At 36.9% G+C, this 19167-nt stretch overlaps 2 protein-coding genes across 4 annotated transcripts; both read right to left on the minus strand.

The window, feature by feature from the left end:
* Nucleotides 1-1145: 1145 nt before the first annotated feature.
* On the minus strand, nt 1146-6599 carry LOC137934719 (uncharacterized). The gene is made up of 3 exons (XM_068779221.1): nt 5311-6599; nt 2078-2330; nt 1146-1715 (listed from the first exon to the last, which is right to left on the minus strand). The coding sequence occupies exons 1-3, from the start codon at nt 6318-6320 to the stop codon at nt 1542-1544; spliced, it is 1437 nt and encodes a 478-aa protein (XP_068635322.1). The 5' UTR covers nt 6321-6599; the 3' UTR covers nt 1146-1541.
* A 623-nt stretch (nt 6600-7222) lies between these two features.
* LOC137934364 (casein kinase II subunit beta-1-like) lies at nt 7223-15264 on the minus strand. 3 transcript variants are annotated; one of them, XM_068778651.1, is made up of 5 exons: nt 14681-15264; nt 13058-13261; nt 8892-9001; nt 8644-8809; nt 7223-7656 (listed from the first exon to the last, which is right to left on the minus strand). In XM_068778651.1, exons 1-5 carry the CDS (start codon nt 14910-14912, stop codon nt 7526-7528), a joined length of 843 nt encoding a protein of 280 aa, XP_068634752.1. In that variant the 5' UTR covers nt 14913-15264; the 3' UTR covers nt 7223-7525. The 3 variants fall into 3 exon arrangements, with proteins under 3 accessions (XP_068634752.1, XP_068634751.1, XP_068634750.1); XM_068778650.1 differs by having other exon boundaries at nt 13058-13273; XM_068778649.1 differs by having other exon boundaries at nt 13058-13276.
* Nucleotides 15265-19167: the final 3903 nt, after the last annotated feature.

Raw genomic sequence — 19167 nt, forward strand, 5'->3', positions numbered from 1 at the left:
CCTAATTCCAGAAGTTAAACAAAAAACCCTAGATCTTAACAACCCTAAAAGCCCCAAACCCTAAACCCTAAACCCTATCACCCATTAAACCTTAGCTGAAAAAAATTGAAAAAAAAACCTAAACCCTAATTCCAGAACCTAAACCCTAACAATACCATAAATCCTTAACCCTAAAAACTTAACCCCTAAATACAAAGCACCAAACCCTAAAAACACTAAACCCTAACCCTAATAAAAATTTTAGACCCTAATCCGTAACACTAAATCCCACAATTATGTACAAATAACCCCAAATTAGACACTGGAACTAAAATTAAATCAAATACAACACTCATTTAATCAGAAAAAATAATTAGGGTTTAGTCATACCTTCTGAAATTTGGGGAAAATCGAAGCCGACGACTGAAATCAAAGCCGAACCGGGAAAATCGAAGCTGAATCGAAGTGGAAATTTAGAAATCGAAGAAAACCAAAACTGAATTAGGGGAAATCGCAGGAAATCGGAGGGAATTTTGGGGGAAAAGATATGAGCGAGAGGGAGAAGGGCGTGAGATGCCGCAAGGGGGAAAAGAGGGAGAAGAGACAGAGCGGGAGGCCGAGAGGGATAAGAGAGAGGGAGAAACGAGCGAGAGGTTCAGAGGGAGAACGAGCGAGAGAGGGGGAAGGATGTCGGAAGGACGCTCGCAGCGAGAGACGGAGGTAGTAGAGAGGGAGACCGGAGAGAGGGAGACCGGAGAGAGGGAGACGGCGGAGACGAGAGAACGAGCAGAGAGCTCGGGCTTCACGGAGACGACAGAGGCTGCGGGAACGAGAGTCGCTGTGTGCGGGAATGAAACGATCGAAATGAAAAAAAAAACAGAGACGGTCGAGCCAGAGAGAGCCCGCGCGAGAGAATCAAGTGGATGATTCTCAAAATCGGGCGGAAAGCACTTTCCGCCCGTTACTCTTTACACATGAACTCTTGGTTCATGTATATTCATGTACATGACATGAATTTTGGCGTCCACTAACGACATCAGGACATGAACTGTGTAATGCGCTTGAATATCATGTCCTGAGTCATGTGCACTAACCCCCCTTAAATTACGTGACAAACAAACTCGGGTGAATGGAATATTTTATTCCAGTTCGAATGGATTGCTCAGTCACGAATCCTACCTTAATCTCTCATTATGGAAAAGCCTGAAAATTTTCACATACAACAACAGTGGCGACTGGCCTGAGTTTTACACAGTGACCAGCAGTCACAGGAACACTTTCTTCTACAGGGAACAACCCAGTAAACTGAAAAACAGATCCTAGTCTTGCAGTTTCGCTCCACCTCGACTCCGTACATAATATCTGATCGTATATTTACATATACATGAAGCAAGAGAGAAACCGACCTGCTCCTCAGTCGGTCTTTATCTTCAGCAACCGAAAGCGGTTCCAAGAAGGTTTCTCATGATTGCATCATCTTAAAAAAGGAAAAGGAATCAAAGAAAATTTCCTCTCTGGTATTGTTCTTGCTGCCGCATGTCTACTGTAGCATGTAGAAGGGTTCACACGATTGGGATGGGTATATCCTCATTATTGTTGTTCATTCTCTTCTGGACAGCTTTGACAGCAGCTACTCTAGCTGCATTTGCTGCTTTGTTTGCTGCTGCTACAGCTCTGTTTACTCTTTCATCAACCCTTGTCACATCATATGCTTTCTGTGCAGCTCGTCGAGCTTCCTGATAAACAACAGATCTAAGATCCATCAATGAATTTCACCCTTTCAAAAATTTACTCCAGTTAATCACTTATATGGCAGATGATGACCAACATTTAGTGGTCTCAAGTGTTAATTTTCTGGGTTGCTATTCACATCCAATCAATGGCCAATAAGGTTATTAGGAAGAAAAACTACAAAAAACTGTAACCAACGCAATCAAACAAAGACATGCCATTGTATAGGAGGAACAAGGTAATCAAATGAGTTCCCGTGGTTTCTCGTTTTATTTAGAAATTTCTTCAGTTCATCTTGTATAGGTTCTGGTTCTTTGCTATGTTACTGTCCACATGTTGTTACAATGAGCAGAAAGGTCCACCATACCTGAACTGCATTCAGTACTCTGGAATGGTTAACAGCAACAGGAGATCCTGGATGATGTGTACTCGAAGTATCTAGTATACCAATTTGCCAATGGCCTGCCTGTGTCTCTCCATTTCTAAAAGTATACATGCCAAGCCCTTGCCTCCTCCCCTCATGCCAGGCTCCCTCATAGTGTTGACCATTTGCAAATCGATATACACCAAATCCATGCATCTTGTCCGCAAAATATTCTCCAGCATATGTGTCACCATTTCTTCACAGAAAAGACTAAAGTAAGAGATGATATTACCAATCATCTGGAGAGGGAAAAATAAACAAATGCAGATAAAAAAAAATGTGTATTTCTTCACAGAAATGACAAAGTCAGAGATGATATTACCAATCATCTGGAGAGGGGAAAATAAACATACGCTGATGAAACAAAAGGTGAATATCTTCACAGAAATGACAAGAGAGAGGGAAAAGTAAACACATGCCGATAAAATGAAAAATGTTGCTCTCGTAGATAGCAGTAAATATGTTAGTAATCAACATCCAACACAGAAAAGTAAATCTTACAAAACTTAATCAAGAAGGTGATAACATATCTTGGCATTACTCATCGAATTTTTTATACAGTTCCCTCTATATTGAGTAGAAGTAGAAAAATAAAAAATGTTCTTTTAAAGGCAGAAATCATGATTCAAGCTTCAGAAACAAAATGTCCACTTTGTCTTGCAGAGTTCAGACCACAGAAACTAGGTTGGAGTGAACTCTTTTTCTAGATTGCCCCAAATAAAAAACAATAAAAAGGACTATCAAATGCTGCATCTATTTGTCCTACTAGTACTAGTAAGAAGAAAGTATTGACCATATTATTCCTGGAAATGTTTTTGGCTCGTTTCACTTCACCTTCTATTGGAAATTTCCATGTCAATAGCTAGTTATGGAGCACATGTCACAAGGTCCATAGTCTAATTGGGAATGATTTGCATTTTGTCTGTATTCCAAGGTGGAAAAGGAGTAACTATAGAACTATGACATCTGTGAGTCCAACCAAACTAAAGATTTGATTTTCATTGCAACAGATGATTCTCAAGTTTTGTTCAGCTTTCTCTTCCTAATGAAAGAATCACATTGATTTTTTTCTTGTTAAATTTTTAATTAGTTGAACCACAGAATTGCAGTATACCGGATCAGCTGACAACAAAGAATCTTATTAAAGAAAGTAGAACAGTGATAGCAGAAACATCTGTTAGAAAAACTTAATGAAGGCACAATATACAAAAATGATGATAAAAAAAGAAAAATGGACATACTGGGAAGGAATAGGAGATGTCATTTGTTGCAAAAAAAAATAGATGTCATAGTAACATATGAGCATAATAGTGACTGGGATGCCTGATAGCTTGCATGGCATTGATAACAGTGCATCAATGTCATTCGGCTCCAATAAAAAACAGAAGATAGTTTCAATCTCCTCAAGTACAAGGCATTATGAGCTTCTCCATCTCACAATTCATTATTTATAGTTTCTTGCAAATATCAATTGTATATTAGAGGAGAAATTAAATAAGTGTTGCAAAACGTTAAAATGGCAAAAACCAATAGGTACAGATGCTCATCTACATTAACATGCTTTCCAGGAGCAGTAAATGAGATCAAACTGCATTTCTATCAGGAAAATCTTTAGGAAAAGAATTCTGTTGATCATTCTGGCACATGACCATTAAGCTACATGTTGAATACAAGAATAAATTCTGCAACAGTTATGTATTATGAGCCTCTCTAATGAAAAATTGAAGTTCTGAACAAGTAAGATTTGCATGTGCCATGAACTTTTTTTGGCTTATCATTCTCTTCCAACAAATGTTTTTTTGGGGTGTTAAAAGAAAAAAAAAAAAAAAAGAGCTACATGTGCAAAATGAGTTCTATGTTATCTGAGAAGACATTAGTAAGAAACTAGACATTCGAATTTTGATCTTAATTTGGCAATTCTCTTGGTTGAGTAAACTAATCTGAGATTTTTAAAAGCACATACACGTGGTACAAATGTTCTTAAAATTGGATTTAGCTTAAGGAAAGCTCTATGAATGAGCCACTGTGTCATCAGATCTAAAAACAAGGAACACATAAAATAAAACAATTTTGCCATCCTAAAAGGCCGAGCTAGTGGCTACATTTCACCAGCCCTGGTTAGAACCATCTCTCTAAATAGTTAAATGTCAGATATTAAATAAAGTTCATCACTTTCAGAAAAGATGCTGATCAAAACATTATATATTACGACTCATTCTCTCCACGTGAATTCAACAAGTAGGATGTCATTATCAAAATGGTATGTCTGAATTATATCCCATACTCATATTCATGCATGAAAGAGGAAAGCCAAGGAGTTGAATAATTGTGCATTTGACCAATGTTGTGCCACAGAAACCCAACCACATGTATTTGAGAATAAATACTTTCTGATCAGTGGCAAACAATTACATGATGCGTATCAGAAGCCTTTGCTGATATGAAGAAAATATGAGTGAAGGGGTCAGGAGTTGGTCACAGAAGATGGATAGAAAACCATTAGAGTGTTGAATATATGTACAGGCTTACACTCTAACAGTACCTGTGAACCATTGTATTCAGCAGTCTCTACATATTATTCAAAAGGAAAAAGAGTACTGACAGTGAAACAAGCAGAATACAAAAGCAGGGAAAATAATACAGATGGGTACCAGGCTAGAAGAAGATTAAATAAGGGTAGATAATAGAGAAAAGAATGAAAAGAAAAACTGAAATATAATTCTAGCATCTTTGAGCAGATAATTCGAGTTTCTATCACTATGACTGGGAGGAAAACATCATATAAAAAATTAGAACTTCTTCACAAGCTACGAATCCATAGTCCTGGAACACAAACAAGGAAACTTTCAAGAACTTCCAAACCTATATTCTTGGAAAAATAATAAAACGATAGAATACTTTTTAAAAACTCCCAAAAGTAACCAATGCCCCAAACTCAAGACTATCGTGCTATCTGAGAAATAGTGGAAGATAGAAATGGAAAATCATACCCAACAAAAAAACAAGAATCGATTTTCAATTGCTAAAAGCCACCGACCAACTTCCTCCATATAGAAGAACCATCAGAATTATAAACACTCAAACCAAGCATCACAATTCAAGCCATCTCTGTATGTTTAAAGACGCTAAAGTAAACAGATTCGAAACCTTACAACGGCAAATCTGATCGGAATTACCTGAAATGATAGTGACCAAGACCGTGCTTGACGCCCCACTTGAATTCTCCAACGTACCGGCTGCCATCCTCGCAAGTGTGTACTCCACTCCCATGACTCTGTCCGTTTGACCATTCCCCTGCATACACATCTCCAGTATAAAACCTATAAACTCCATAACCGTGTCTCAGACCTTGTCGATACTGTCCTCGGTAGCGACTACCCCGAGCCCACGTTTCCACTCCATACCCATCATACTTCTCATCAACCCAGTCTCCCTCGTACCTCCCACTCATGTAATAGTAGTAAACGCCGCTTCCGGAACACTTGCCCCTGTGGAATTCCCCCTCGTACACGTCGCCGTTGCTATAGACTTGAACCGACAAGCCGGAATTAGTAGCATTGCCTCGCTTTTCCGTCTTCGGATGGGAACCGATCGACCAGAGGACTGGCGACGCCCGGCGGGGCGTCGGGGAATAAGGCAATTTAATCGGGAAGGAGCGGCGTAGAAGGAGGCGAAGCGAAGGGAGACGGGGAAGGGCAAGATTGATGGAAATCAAAAGGGCGGCCGAGAAGGCAACTGCAGCGATGAAATCGAGAAAAAAGAAGCGGTTGGGATTGGAGAAGAGGAAATAAAAAGAGGGAAAAGAGAAGAGAAGGAGGAGTCGAAGGCGGAGGCGGAGACGGAGAAGGAGGCGAATAGCGGAGACGGGAATGGAAGGCTGAGCATGGGCGGTGGGAGACCGGGATGGCGCTGGGGAATGAAGGGAGGAAAGCGTCGGGGAGTGGCTCATAACGGGGCGCTTATGAGGGGTCGATAGAAGCGTGGAGGGGTGGGAATGAGAACCATTAGGCGACTGCGGGATTTGGATAGGAGAAAAATTGTGGGTAATCGCCTGCGAGAAAGGGTGGTGGGTCTGCGGCTGGATGTGTTTCTGGTGCAGAGGGAGGAGAGGCGGCAAAGGGTTGAAATCGGAGGAGAGACCGAAGCTGTCCTTACCGATCTGGAGATCCGATTTCTTTTGATGCATTTAATAGCGCATATGCACAAGAAAAGATCAGACAAGAGTGATAAACAGAGAGGGGGACGGCTTCTTTTCAATTCCAATTTCCAACAGTCGCTTATACCTTCGGCTCTCTCGCCGTCTCTTATAAGAAAAACCCCTCAGTTGATGCCCTGAGGTCTTCTCATGGAGGAGAGAGAGGAGGTTGGTACTTGGGAGTGTTATCAATCCGAAGGCTGCCCTTTCCCTGCACTTCCATGCCTGACTATCTTCTTCGCTCTTCTCTTTTAATCAGTGTCTTCTTGTTTTTCCAGACACTTTTGGAGGTCAAGGCGGGGAAGAGGATCGCTTTAATACTCCCCTCACAAAACAGTTGCCCTCTTATTTTCCTCCTAAATTACGAAATTACCTCTTTGTCTTGGAGGTTAGAATTTTCTCGTTTATATAATTCTACATAGAACATTATCAATCTAATTGAATTATTCATTTTTTGTTTTTATTGTACCCATCAACGTGCTAATAAAAGAAATAGATAACAGAAACCAAAGAAAGGAAATATTATTGTAATCTACCAGGTATGATATCATTCAATTGTTTGCTGCAGAAAGAATGGACAAATTGCAGGCCGGAAGAACAAAAGATCAAGGATTGAATAAGGCGTTAATTATAGCTTTAGAGTATTCTTATCCTCTCCTTTTCATCAGACATCACCCCCCCCTTGTCCTAACTCAACACTTGAGGTGACCCCTGCAATATCTTCTTCCTTCTAATCCTCACCAACGTTGCTGAAGCAAATTTTCAGAGAATTAATATCTGGGTTGAGACTTTGGTTCGATTGCAATTTTCAGGCTTCCAATTCAGAATTTATTAACAGTTAAAAAAAAAAAAAAAGTAAAAAGTAAATATTTGAAAGGAAGGCCAACCCCAACTCAAGACAACAAAGACGAGGCACTTAATTCTCAACCAAGGAACCTTACAGAGGCTCTCTCTGAATACAGAAGAAAGAAGATAAAGAAACAATATAGCTTGACAAAGGTTAGGTCAATTCGCTTTCAAACATTTTTCCTCGACATATTGAAAAGAAGTAAAGACACTATTTTCTCAGACGAGCGTTTCTGAACTCTTTGCTGGGGAAGAATTTGTTTGAAAAGAACAACATCTCTTGGAACATTTGAGATGGAAACATTTAGACAGTTCTTACCCCAACTTTGGGTGGGAGAACCACCCTACCCTCACGGTTTGTGAATCTTGAAGCCAAATATTCTTGGTACATAACTCTGTGATGGTTTCTGTGGTTTGAGGTGACCGTAAGTCATCAAGAACAAGTGAGGAAATGTCGTGCCGAAGTAAGCTCCATCAATGTCTACAGGAGTCAAGGAAAAACTCACTCATACAAATTGAAAGCAGGAAATAAACAAATAATGATCTCTTAATTAAGCCTGATTACAATTCCAAGACATCACATGAGTGTAGAACCACAGATGAGCAAGTCAGAAAATCAAAGAACCAATCACTCACATAGCCAAGCAAACAACACATTTTTTATCTGATGAGTGTAGAACCACAAATGAGCAAGTCAGAAAATCAAAGAACCAATCACTCACACAGCCAAGCAAACAACACATTTTTTATCTGATGAGCAATGCCTGATTCCCACAGAAAATTTGTTTAAATAGCATGAATCTAGGAACGACAATCGCTCAAGATCAAGTCTGTGGCTGTATGCCTGTCTGCATGTGACTGTCTATCGTAATAAATAGGTAACAATCACAGATACAGCAGGCTTACATAATAAAAAAGTTTCACATAAACTAATTCATAAATTTACCGGTCAAGATTCCAGTTGCGGCTTGGGTTATTCAGATTCAAGCTAGCTTGAGTTTGAGCTTATCATTTAAAGCATCATAGCCAACCAGTCCATGTTTTGTAGAAAATTTTACATGAGTTTGTTAAAAAATTAGTACAATCCTAGAGGTACTAATAATTCAATGAGTGGCAAATGAAACTAACAACCTAAAAGATGATCTACTTGGAACAATAGACAAAAAACAAGCTCTCCAAAACCTAGAAATATACTTGTCCATAATAATCCATGAATATCTATACAAAAACAACAATGATAGACCAACAATTTCTATGATCCCGGACATATAGAAACAATTCTACAAAAATCAATGCTTCAATGAAAAATTTAACTAATTGAATGCCACAAACATGCAGCCAGTAAGTATGCATGCAGTTAAAAGGCAACATAAAGTTTAGTAAATTGAATCCAAAGAAATGCAGCTAGCAAGTATGATGCAGTTAAATGCACTCATAAGAGTAGATATCCACACAGATTAAAGGATACTGCCTTGGTACTTGGATCTTGGGTAATAGATATCTTCGCATTTTGGGCAGTAAATTTTGACGGTACTAGACCGGGGAATATCAGATTGACCAACTGGAAGACAGGGCTGACCACAGCAGTATACCCTTGGGCATCTACCAAAATCATAGTTCTTGCACTTGTCTAGCTGCAAAAATACCATGCAACAACTTCAATCACAACTAACATGTAAAAGACATAAACGAAAAGCCAAGTTAACCAAATATTACCATTGCAGCCATCCCTTTGCTTGTCAATATATATCGAACATGAATCAGACCATACAGCATCTCTGCTGCTGATTCTACCAACTCATTCTGTTCCTCTGTAAACATATCACCTGTGTGTACATCAAGGTCAATATTAAACTTACATCCTGTGAAGAATGCTAAGTACAAAACTATGAAATGAAAAAGAAATTCTCAATCAGACAATTTCAGGAAAAAAAAATCTAGCTCCCACAAAATTGCGTGCGCTAAAAGTATGATTCCTCAAAATGAGGTCACTGTTTTTTCACAAGTAACATGGGACCTTTTTTAATAAATGTTGAAAGTGCACTTTCCATTGAAGAATTTCAACACAATATTATTCCTCAGATGTTTTGCTCTCCTTAAATAACAAAAAGGACCAAAGGTATTTCCCTGTTGAAATATACATGAAGAGGCACAAGATAATGGTAAACAGTGAAGTTCTGATTTATGTACATTAATTCTTGCATCCAATGGATGACAGCAATAACACATAGAGACAGAAAAATGTCCCAATCACCTACATAAACTAACTCTGAATTTGGCATACTACAGAACTGTCCCAGTCACCTACATAAACCAAATCTGAAATTGGCAGACTACAAAACTCCTCAGAATGCATAAACAAATCCTGAAATGAAACTTACTCAATATTGCACACTTAACATTCTCATAATTTTCAGGCACCATGTCATGAACAAAGAATTCTTTCCAATGCTCGAAGCAGAGTTTTGGAAACAATAATGATCTTTATACATACAATATAATTTATCAAATTTATAAACAAACCAATTGCGCCATCTTCCTGATTCAAACATCATCACAGCAGTTTGGGAAGAGATAACAAGAACCCTACAACATTTTCTCTCACACTTTATTTGCCACCACTTGAAGATCATATTCATCCAAAAGGCATATGTAAGCTACCACAAATCTTTCACACATATGTCATTAACTTCCAGTATGCTGGAGTATTCTATAGCCAAGAAGCACAGCCATAAAGAGTTTTTCATGCTTTAATAGAAAACAAACAGCAATTAAACCAAAAATGACTCCTAGGCAACAGAAGAAAGCAGTTATTAATATATAACCAAAAAAAAAAAAAAAAAAAACAGGACAGACTTTTCTGGAGCTACAAAAGAAACTCTTTCAAGTTCGATAGATTTGAAATACAACCTTGACATTTTTAACTTCCAAAACAAGCTTACCAATCTCCAATAATGAGAACAGTGGAGTGTAACAGCAAATAATAAGAAAGGAAAAAGGGCACAATCCAACACAAGCAAACCAATCCAACAACCTCTAAAGGATGCTTAGATGCTTCCCTAACAAAAATTGTACTTTTAGTAAATAAACGAAGGATATTATAGTGGAGATTGGAATCTAATTGCACTCTCTTGTTGTTTGAGACTGGCATCCATTGGATTTAGTAGCTTGATTTCTTTCTTGTTTTTTTCTTGATGTAATTTTGCTTTTTCTCCTTTGTGTATCTTGTTGTATATTCTTCTTCTCTCAATAACATCCTCATCATTTTCAAAAGAGAAAAACAGTAATCACTAGCTACAATTGAATCTCAAAGGAGAGCATTTTCTTGAAGAGAATTAAGGACAAATATAATAATTTAGGAATCCAAAAGCATTTTTTCTTAATGTTGATTAAACACACAAACCCTACATCCTATACCACCTTGTGAGACTTGAACCCAACTACCCAAGACCTCACACTAGAAACTCTCCCATGTATCCATCGAGCCAAAACTTACAAAGGCTTTGCCTTGAATAACATTCATCCTTTTCAAAAAAAAAAAATTATCCATCAAGCCAAAGGCCCTATGCACAGGAACCGTAGAGCATTGCCCTATAAACAGAGTGACAGCCCGGATTTGACAGCAGAGACTACCTAAACAAACAGTTTAACTCCCAAGATAAAGCAATGGAAGACTTCCTGAATGTGAACATTGATAATAAAACCCATAAGAGCATAGAAACTATTAGAAGTATGGGATTCCTGAAACAATATTTTTAATTTCAACTATTTTACACTTGCATTGTATGTCTTCCCTTTGAATATCATATGGCTTGAAATAAACCTATCCCAAACACAAATGATAATAGCAGTCCTCATCAATACTTAGGAAATGTTAGATTTAGGATCCCACGGTGTTTATAGTAATCGAACCAAGTTAAGAGAGAAGAAGGTAACGAGAGAGAGAAAGAATGAGAAAAGAACGAGTGGAAGAAGAAGAAGGAGAAAGAACGAGAGAGTGATCGGCTAAGAGAGATTGAGAGTAGGGAAGGAGGATTAGGTTAAGTGGTGTCTTTATCTTCCCTCTCAATGTATTTATATTTAATGAGAGAATCAATAATTACATCATTACCTTTTGTCCTAAGAAGGGAGAAAAAGGGACAAAAAACAAAAAAAAAAAACTACATTATGCCACTATACTTTTAGCTTATCTTCCCAAAGGAAATATGACAAAAAGAGTGGAATCTATAGTGAAAGATTCGAGATATTATTATTCACAAACAGAAACTAAGAATTTTCTTTAGGTTCAGCCAAAGTGAAATCCCATAACGAGCACATTTAAAACGGAGTAAACACGAGTGCAATAGCATTCAAGCTACCCAGAGAAAGAATGGTACCTAATAATGAGAACCAATAATTTCAAAAGAATCAAAAGTATTTTGGATACAGCAAATACACAGAATAGTTCAGTAAATCTCTGGCAATTAGCCCTAATAGAAAAAAGAAATAATCTCTAAAGAGGTTATTCATAAGCAAAGAAAGATCAATTTTTTGGTGGATAAAAGGAAGAAACATGAACTTACTCTAGATGACATTTTCTTTTTTCTTTTGATACCATATGTGATTAAGGAAAAATACAGATATAAATTGAATTCAACATCGAGAACACCAGGCATCTACATGCTTTGCTCAAACCTTTAGATCCTATTCAAGAGACAAAAAAACAAATGCACTCTCAGGCCCTTCGACAGTGGAATGCAAAAGTGTAGAAGAAAAAAATCATAAGTTCATTTTATAAAAAAAAAAAAAAGCTTCTTTTTGGATGGTGAAAATTTAGTAGTATAGCAGCATAAGTTAATAAGGACATATTTTCGGCTAAATAAGTGTAATAAAGCATCTCAATGGAGTTTTTTTTATGAGTGTGACTACACATACTATACCAAGAAACTCTAGGAAACTTGAACCCAAATCTCACTCCAGAACATGCACCCCCAATGTGACCATTGAGCCAAAGGCTCAAATTTTCATATTTTGCCACCTTGACATTGGAGTTTTTTATTCCCTTCATTTTATTTTATTTTTTTGAAATTAATAGTTGATGGGATAAAAGTAGATTTCACAAGCTTATTATGTACTCAAACTTGCTCAAGAGGGAGATCTGTTGTCTTTAATTTGTGAGAAGAGAATATGGAGATAACTAGCTTGTGTGAAGTAATCCATGCAAGTGAATCCCTTTTAATATGGAGGCTTTATTTGAATCTAGCAGCCAGAAGTAGTGGAGCATAATCAATGCCGTACGCTGAGTCAATACGTGCGGTAAGGTCGCCGTGGGAGTTAGAAGGGAAGCAGGGAACCCCCCTCCCGGGGGTGTGGGGGCGGAGCCCTCGCCAGATCCACGATATATTGACTATTGTTTCATTAAGGGCAGTTTGAGAATTTTACTCTTGTAAAGCGATTGCCCTAATTTTCTCTTTATAATTGGGGGACGACACTATCAGGGTTTTATCATTCATCCAAGGAGCATCAATTGCGGCCGAGAGAGATTAGATAAAAACAACACATGTAAGATTGTGCGATCTCTCTTATAAACTATTTCATCTTCATAGTGGATTACTGCAGCGGCGAAAGACAGGATGTAGTCTCACCTTGAGCAAACCTGTATAAATCTTGTTGTGTTTTTCCATGTTTGATTTTCCTTTCTTCTGCAATTATTATTATTGTTCTCGTTAGTTTGGAATTAGGGCGTCTAATTCCTAACATGTAGAACTTTAAGGCAATGTTAAAACATATCCAACTTTTATAAAAATATACAGGCCGATATTCTGGAATTGGCAATGAGGAAATAAATAAATAGGGAACATAAAGCCATGAAAGGAAAATAAAAGAAACATATTCAATCTTACCATGGGAAGACTCAACATCCAGAATCAGATCAAGAGCATAGTCATAATAAGGAACTTGGCTGCTTAATCCACATAGGTTGAAATCATCTTGAATATATTCATCATCAACTTCACAAAAGAACTCATTTCCTCTTAAATTGCAAAACCAAGAAATCCAAGATGTATCATCCCCATCAGAGCCACTGACATCTGATTCCTCACTGTCTGTTTCAGATTCTTCTGACACAAATTAGCACATGAAAGCAACATAGAAATTATAGATGAGTATAATGAAACTAATTTTATTACCAAAATATCGAAACAAAAGAAAAAATTAAAAGAAGCACAGGTTTTATTTATTGATATAGATAATAGGAAATGTGAGTAAATTTAGGTAAGATATAAATACCATCATACAGAAGGAAACAACAATTACAGGGAACTATTTTACATATTTAAACATAGCTTAAGACTATCTACTAATCTTAGTTCCAGCTCCCCAGACTTGTCCAAGTTAACAGTCCTTAAGATAGCACTTTTCTTTAGAATGTTTGGCCCAAGATGGGTGATCAAGGTTACGAGTTCTAAAAAATAGAAAAAAAATTAAGTAAAATGGATTCAACAAGACAGGTTTGCCTGCACAAGCAAACAACCTTAAGGAGTCTTGAGTTCACTTAAGAATAGCATTTTCATAAAGGAACGAGATAAGAATGGATGTTCTTTTCTTTTCCAAGCCTAACAGCTTCAAAATGACTAGTAAGAATGAACCAGGCTCAACAACACTTTGACTCACACCAAAAGATGGGACGATAAGCATAAAGAAGCAAAAAGTTAACAAAAAAGAGGTGAGAGAAACTAGAATATGAGCCTGTAGATATTGAGTATAAAGCATAAAATGCAATCAGATACAGGAACAGGAAAAACATAAGATTTAATCAGATACAGAAGCAGGAAAGGCACATTTACTAGATATACATAAGGATGAAAGATACTCATTATGGAGCTCAAATTAAACTTAGAACTGCCCCATCTCAGAGAAACTAGTAACAGGGCAAAATCCGTAGAAGCAAGAGAGGGAACTCCAGAATAGCAATAGCAACTTGCAGGTACTTCAGGGGCATGTTTAATCAGAATGAGACCAAAAACATAATCATACCTGGAATGGGAAGACTCACCACACATGATTGAGCAAAGAACTCCCACCCGCATAATTTGCATGGCCCATTTTAATAAACTCCACACCAAACTATTCAATTCAAAGATGAGAGACGATTCACGAATAAAAAACCAATACCTAGAATTTCTATCAATTGCTTAGCTTATGGCCGCACCTATAATTTTTTTTTTTTCATACAGGGTTGTCAATCGAGACTTGTTTTTATTTTCTTCGATAAGTGAACTCAAGTGCTTTTCCAACAGGAAAAATAGAATTTGATAAAACAAAACATGCCATAGAAATGAAGAACCCCAACCGAAGGATTCAGAGCCCAAGAACTTCAAACCCCAATCCAAACAGGCATGCTCCAAAAAATAAAATAAGAAAAACGCAACACAGGTCTAACCTGCCATCACACTGAACACAGACAATCCCTAACAGACCGAAAGGGGGGGAAACCAAAAAAGAAGTTTCCTTCATTTACTAACCATCGGAGCATTTGTTTTTCGAAGGCAAAGCGGAGCGCGAGTCCCGATGATCAGGATGCTTTCCGGAGGACGTCGACGGTACGGACAGCCTGTCCTTCTCTTTCCCATTCAATCCCTTGGAGGTGGACGGTGAAGATTTCTCTAAGTGCTTGTCCAAGGCATCATTGATGCGTTTCCGATCAAGAGGACCGAGCTCAGGCTTCGATCCCCCTCCACCTCGATCTCTGTACATGTCCTCCCCTCGATCGAATCCCCTATATCAATTCAACCACCTGCTCCCCAGCATGCTATTACTCAGGACAACACAAACCAAACCCTAGATTCAGACCACAGCGTGGCGCAAAATCCAGAAAAAACGGAAAAAAAACAACAACTCTAGGGTTCGCAGCACGTCACATAAGGGAAAAAAAAAGGTTTCTTCAACAGAAGAAAAGGAAAATAGCTTAGATTTCGAAGGAGACGAGCGACCGAGGAGAGAAAACCAGAACAATTGGAATTTTTATTTTTTATTTTTCCGTTCCACGAGAAAACCGAAAGAGGGCAAAATGGAAACAGAAAAAAAAAAAAAAACGAAAAATCTCCTCTGTCGCTCGCTTCGAAGAGACCGAAAACAGAGAGCAAGCAGGGTGTTAAGGTTAAAAAAGTGCGCACCTCCCGCCCGCCGGCGAGCTGTCCTACACCGCCGGGTATCCTATCCCATCATCGAATCGAATTCTCGCGCTAGGTCCCACTTTGGATGAATCTTCGCCATCGATTCTGAGACCATTGGCCCATTATGCGAGTTCTGTATGACTCGACCAAGTTCCTGGTTCCGCCACTCAATGAGTGGGCCCCCACTGAAGATTTTTATGCTCTCTCAACTGGTGGACTGCAACCCACATAGGATTCTTCTGAAATGTCATGGTTGGGCCAGTGAGGATAAATCTTTGAATTTTATCATTAAAAAAATGGAATTTATCTTTTAATATTTTAAAAAATCACTAAAATTTTAAATATTAATTAAATAGGTTAATTAAGTTGATTAAATCTCATTGAGATTATGTTTGTGCCAATAAGAAAATGTAGCAAAAATATGGAAAAATTTTACCATTTTTTAAGGGACGGAAATATTTTCCTCTTAATTCTTCTTGATTCCTCTAACCTTTTTACGTGTTCAAAGAGAAAGAAAACTAGTCAGAGGAATATTTTTTAATGAGATTTTTTTCCTATAGGATTTGACATATTTGACTTTGGAAGTAGCTGGGGTGGTTCGACATTATATCAAGGAATGAATTTAAGGATAAACACTTTCATGGAGTCAAGCATGAGTTGAACAACGGACATGTTAATTGTCTTGCTATTTTCTTCTTGTTTGCTCTTTCTCCAGTTCTACTTTCCACGGTTTATGTATTTCAAGGAATGCATTTAAGGATAAACACTAATTCATTCACTTTCACTTGCACTAACTCCCCCTTTGAAATACGTAAACCGTGGAAAGTAGAATCGGAGAAAGAGCAAACAAGAAGAAAATAGCAAGACAATTAACATGTCCGTTGTTCAACTCATGCCTGACCTGTTTTGTATTTCTTTGCATAATTTTTTCAATTGTTTGATTTTAAGTTCTATTTTTTAATATATATATATATATATATATATATATATATATATATATATATATATATATATATATATATATAATTTATTGATAACATTATGCATAAATCATGGTTATTTGATATTTTTTTAAAACAAAGATTTGTCAATCTTTAAATGAAAATACCCTTGTAGTCGATTGCATAAGGCAATTGATTGTCGATTGCCAATGCATTTTCGTCAAAAGATCGAAAAGTCATTATTTTCAAAAAAATCAAAGAATCATAATATATGTATAACTTTATCATAAATTGCAAAAAAAAAGTCGCATATCCCATTCCTCTATTATCCTAATCTATTATTTATTTCTATAAATTTTGTGTTCCTTGTAGGCCTTATTAGTGCCCTTTCCGGGCAAAGCAAGAAAAGTCTTTCTAGGTAGAAATGTGTTTCTAGGATTAATTAGTGCCCCATTTTTAGTGCATATATACCAGGAAAACCTTACCTGGAAAATCGAATATGTATTAAAAGTGGGGCACTAATGAATCCAGGAAATACATTTCTACTTTGAAAGGTTTTTCTTGCTTTGCCTGAATGATTTTTCAAGTAAGATTTTTCAACCACCAAACACTGAAAAGCATTGGGCTCCAATTTGTTCGATGCCTAGACTTAATTGTTTCCACAAAGCCGCTTCCTCTCCAAATTTCTCCTTGACACTCTCTCCTCCTCTCAAGGCTCTCTTTGGTCATCGATTAGGTAATACTCTCTCCCTCTCCTCTATCTCCTCTCCCTTCCCTCCCTCTCATCCCTCTCCTATCCCTTCCCACGCTCTTCCTCTCCTCTCCTTCGATTTCCCCTCTCCCCCAGTTTGGCTTGATGCTTCATTATGTTTAATTCACGATCTTGTATGATTTTCTTTTTGTGATCATCGTCAGAGACATCTCATAGCTCTTTCTCAACGAATTGTGTTTCAAATAGTCTTCAATGGAAGAAGGGAGCTCCTCGTCGTTGTTGTTGTTGGTTGTTGCTTCTTCTAAATTGTGAATTGGTTCATTGGGTTTCGCTCTCTAAAGACCCTCTATTTGTTAATACCATTGTTTATTTGCTTCATTCCACTATCACTTCTATTTCTGGTACTACTGTCTACTCACTTTTCTTTTTTGGAATCTTTTAATTTATGATTTATATTAGTTATACATAACACATTTTGTTGAATTAAGTTATGTGGTTCATTTCTAAATTATGCCTATTTATTTGTTTGAAGAGAATGCTTGTAGTTAAGTTTTGTGGATGGTTTCTGGCTGTTTTCATCTTCTGAAAAATACTTTTCAATTAATGGATATTTATTTCTTCTTTTCTTTAACTTAGCTGAGTTTCTCTTCGTCATAGTGGAAACAAGTAAGTCTAGGCATCCTCCAGCCTATCGCATAGTTTGAGAATATTGGGTTAGTGTTACTTGGATAAGAAGATTGGAGTTGGACTTCTGCTTTTGTCTACACTTGAGTGGATTTTGTGCATCAAATAGTATTGAAGACAGGGGAAAAGAGTATAATTGGGATGACATTGTTATCATTTCCAACTGCTTATGTAACTTTAGGTAATTTAAACTAACGTTATTCCATGATTTTTCTATCTAGATAGAAATGCTTCTAGGCTTGTATTCCTTGAATTCATGTATATTTTACTATGCATTATCATCCTAAAAGAAATTGATGTTGTTTTAGATTGTCATATTCGGTTAACCTTTTTTTTTAAGTTGGTATTCCATTAATCTTATTGCATCAACCACGCCCATCGCTTCATAAATTTGAGAACTAATATCTTTGGCTTTATAGAATCATGTGATGCAATTTTTGGTACTCATGGTTTTTTTGTTTATTACTTGGGCAAATACAACATGTTATGCTAATTTTTATGTCATAGTTCCTCTTTATTTCCTTTTGTCCAAAACATGGGAACTTTGTTCTTAACAAAATTTGGTGCTCTAAAGTATAAAGAAGCAGCTTGAGGTACACCAAACATACCTTTCGGGCTTGTAACTGCAAGTTCAAAATATATATAAGGTTCTAGCTAGGGGTGGCATCGAGCCGAGTCGAACCCAAACCTGCTTATGTTCAAGTCGAGTTTGATTTAAATATTTCGAGCCGAACCTCGTCTCGAACCTAAAATTTTTATCGAGCTCGAGCCCAACGAGTTCAAGCCGAGCTTCGAGCCGAGCTCGAGCCTCAACATACATTTAAAACTTTTCAAAAAATATATATCGAATAAAATGTATATAAAATTATGCATACATTTTACATAAAATTGGGCATGACCTCTACATGTAAGTGGGCATAACTTATATATATAATATGTGTATAAGATTGGGCATAACCTCTACTTAAAATTGAGTATAATCTATATATATAATACTTGTATAAAATTCGGCATGACTTCTACTTAAAATTGGGCATAATCAATATACATAATAGTTGCATAAACACTCCATAAAATTGTCTATACATTTCATAAACACTTCATGAAATTGTTTATACACTCCATAAAATAATCTAAACACTCCATACACTGCATAACATTATAAATAAACTCCATACAATAATCACACACAACAAAATTAAATAAAATATCACTATCAATTTACAATCACCCAAATAAAAATTATAAATCCTTTAAATAAAATCCTATTACTATAACATACTTACTAGAAAATTACAAGAAATATTTTAAATTTTTCTTAGGAAAGTTAAATGGACCTCTTATTGCCGTTTCTAATGAAATAAATAAAAATTAATAATTAATCTAATATATTATTATACTTATCGATAAATTTTTAATCACATAAAATTTCAAACACAAAATGGCTATGAAAATTATCTCATGCTCAAAGTATTATATCATCAACTGTCAAATACTTA

The sequence above is a fragment of the Aristolochia californica genome, unplaced genomic scaffold (genome assembly GCF_029961685.1).
Source record: "Aristolochia californica isolate CCGP_79_NKW_82.1479 unplaced genomic scaffold, dmAriCali1.0.hap1 SCAF_6, whole genome shotgun sequence".
Lineage (NCBI taxonomy): Eukaryota > Viridiplantae > Streptophyta > Magnoliopsida > Piperales > Aristolochiaceae > Aristolochia > Aristolochia californica.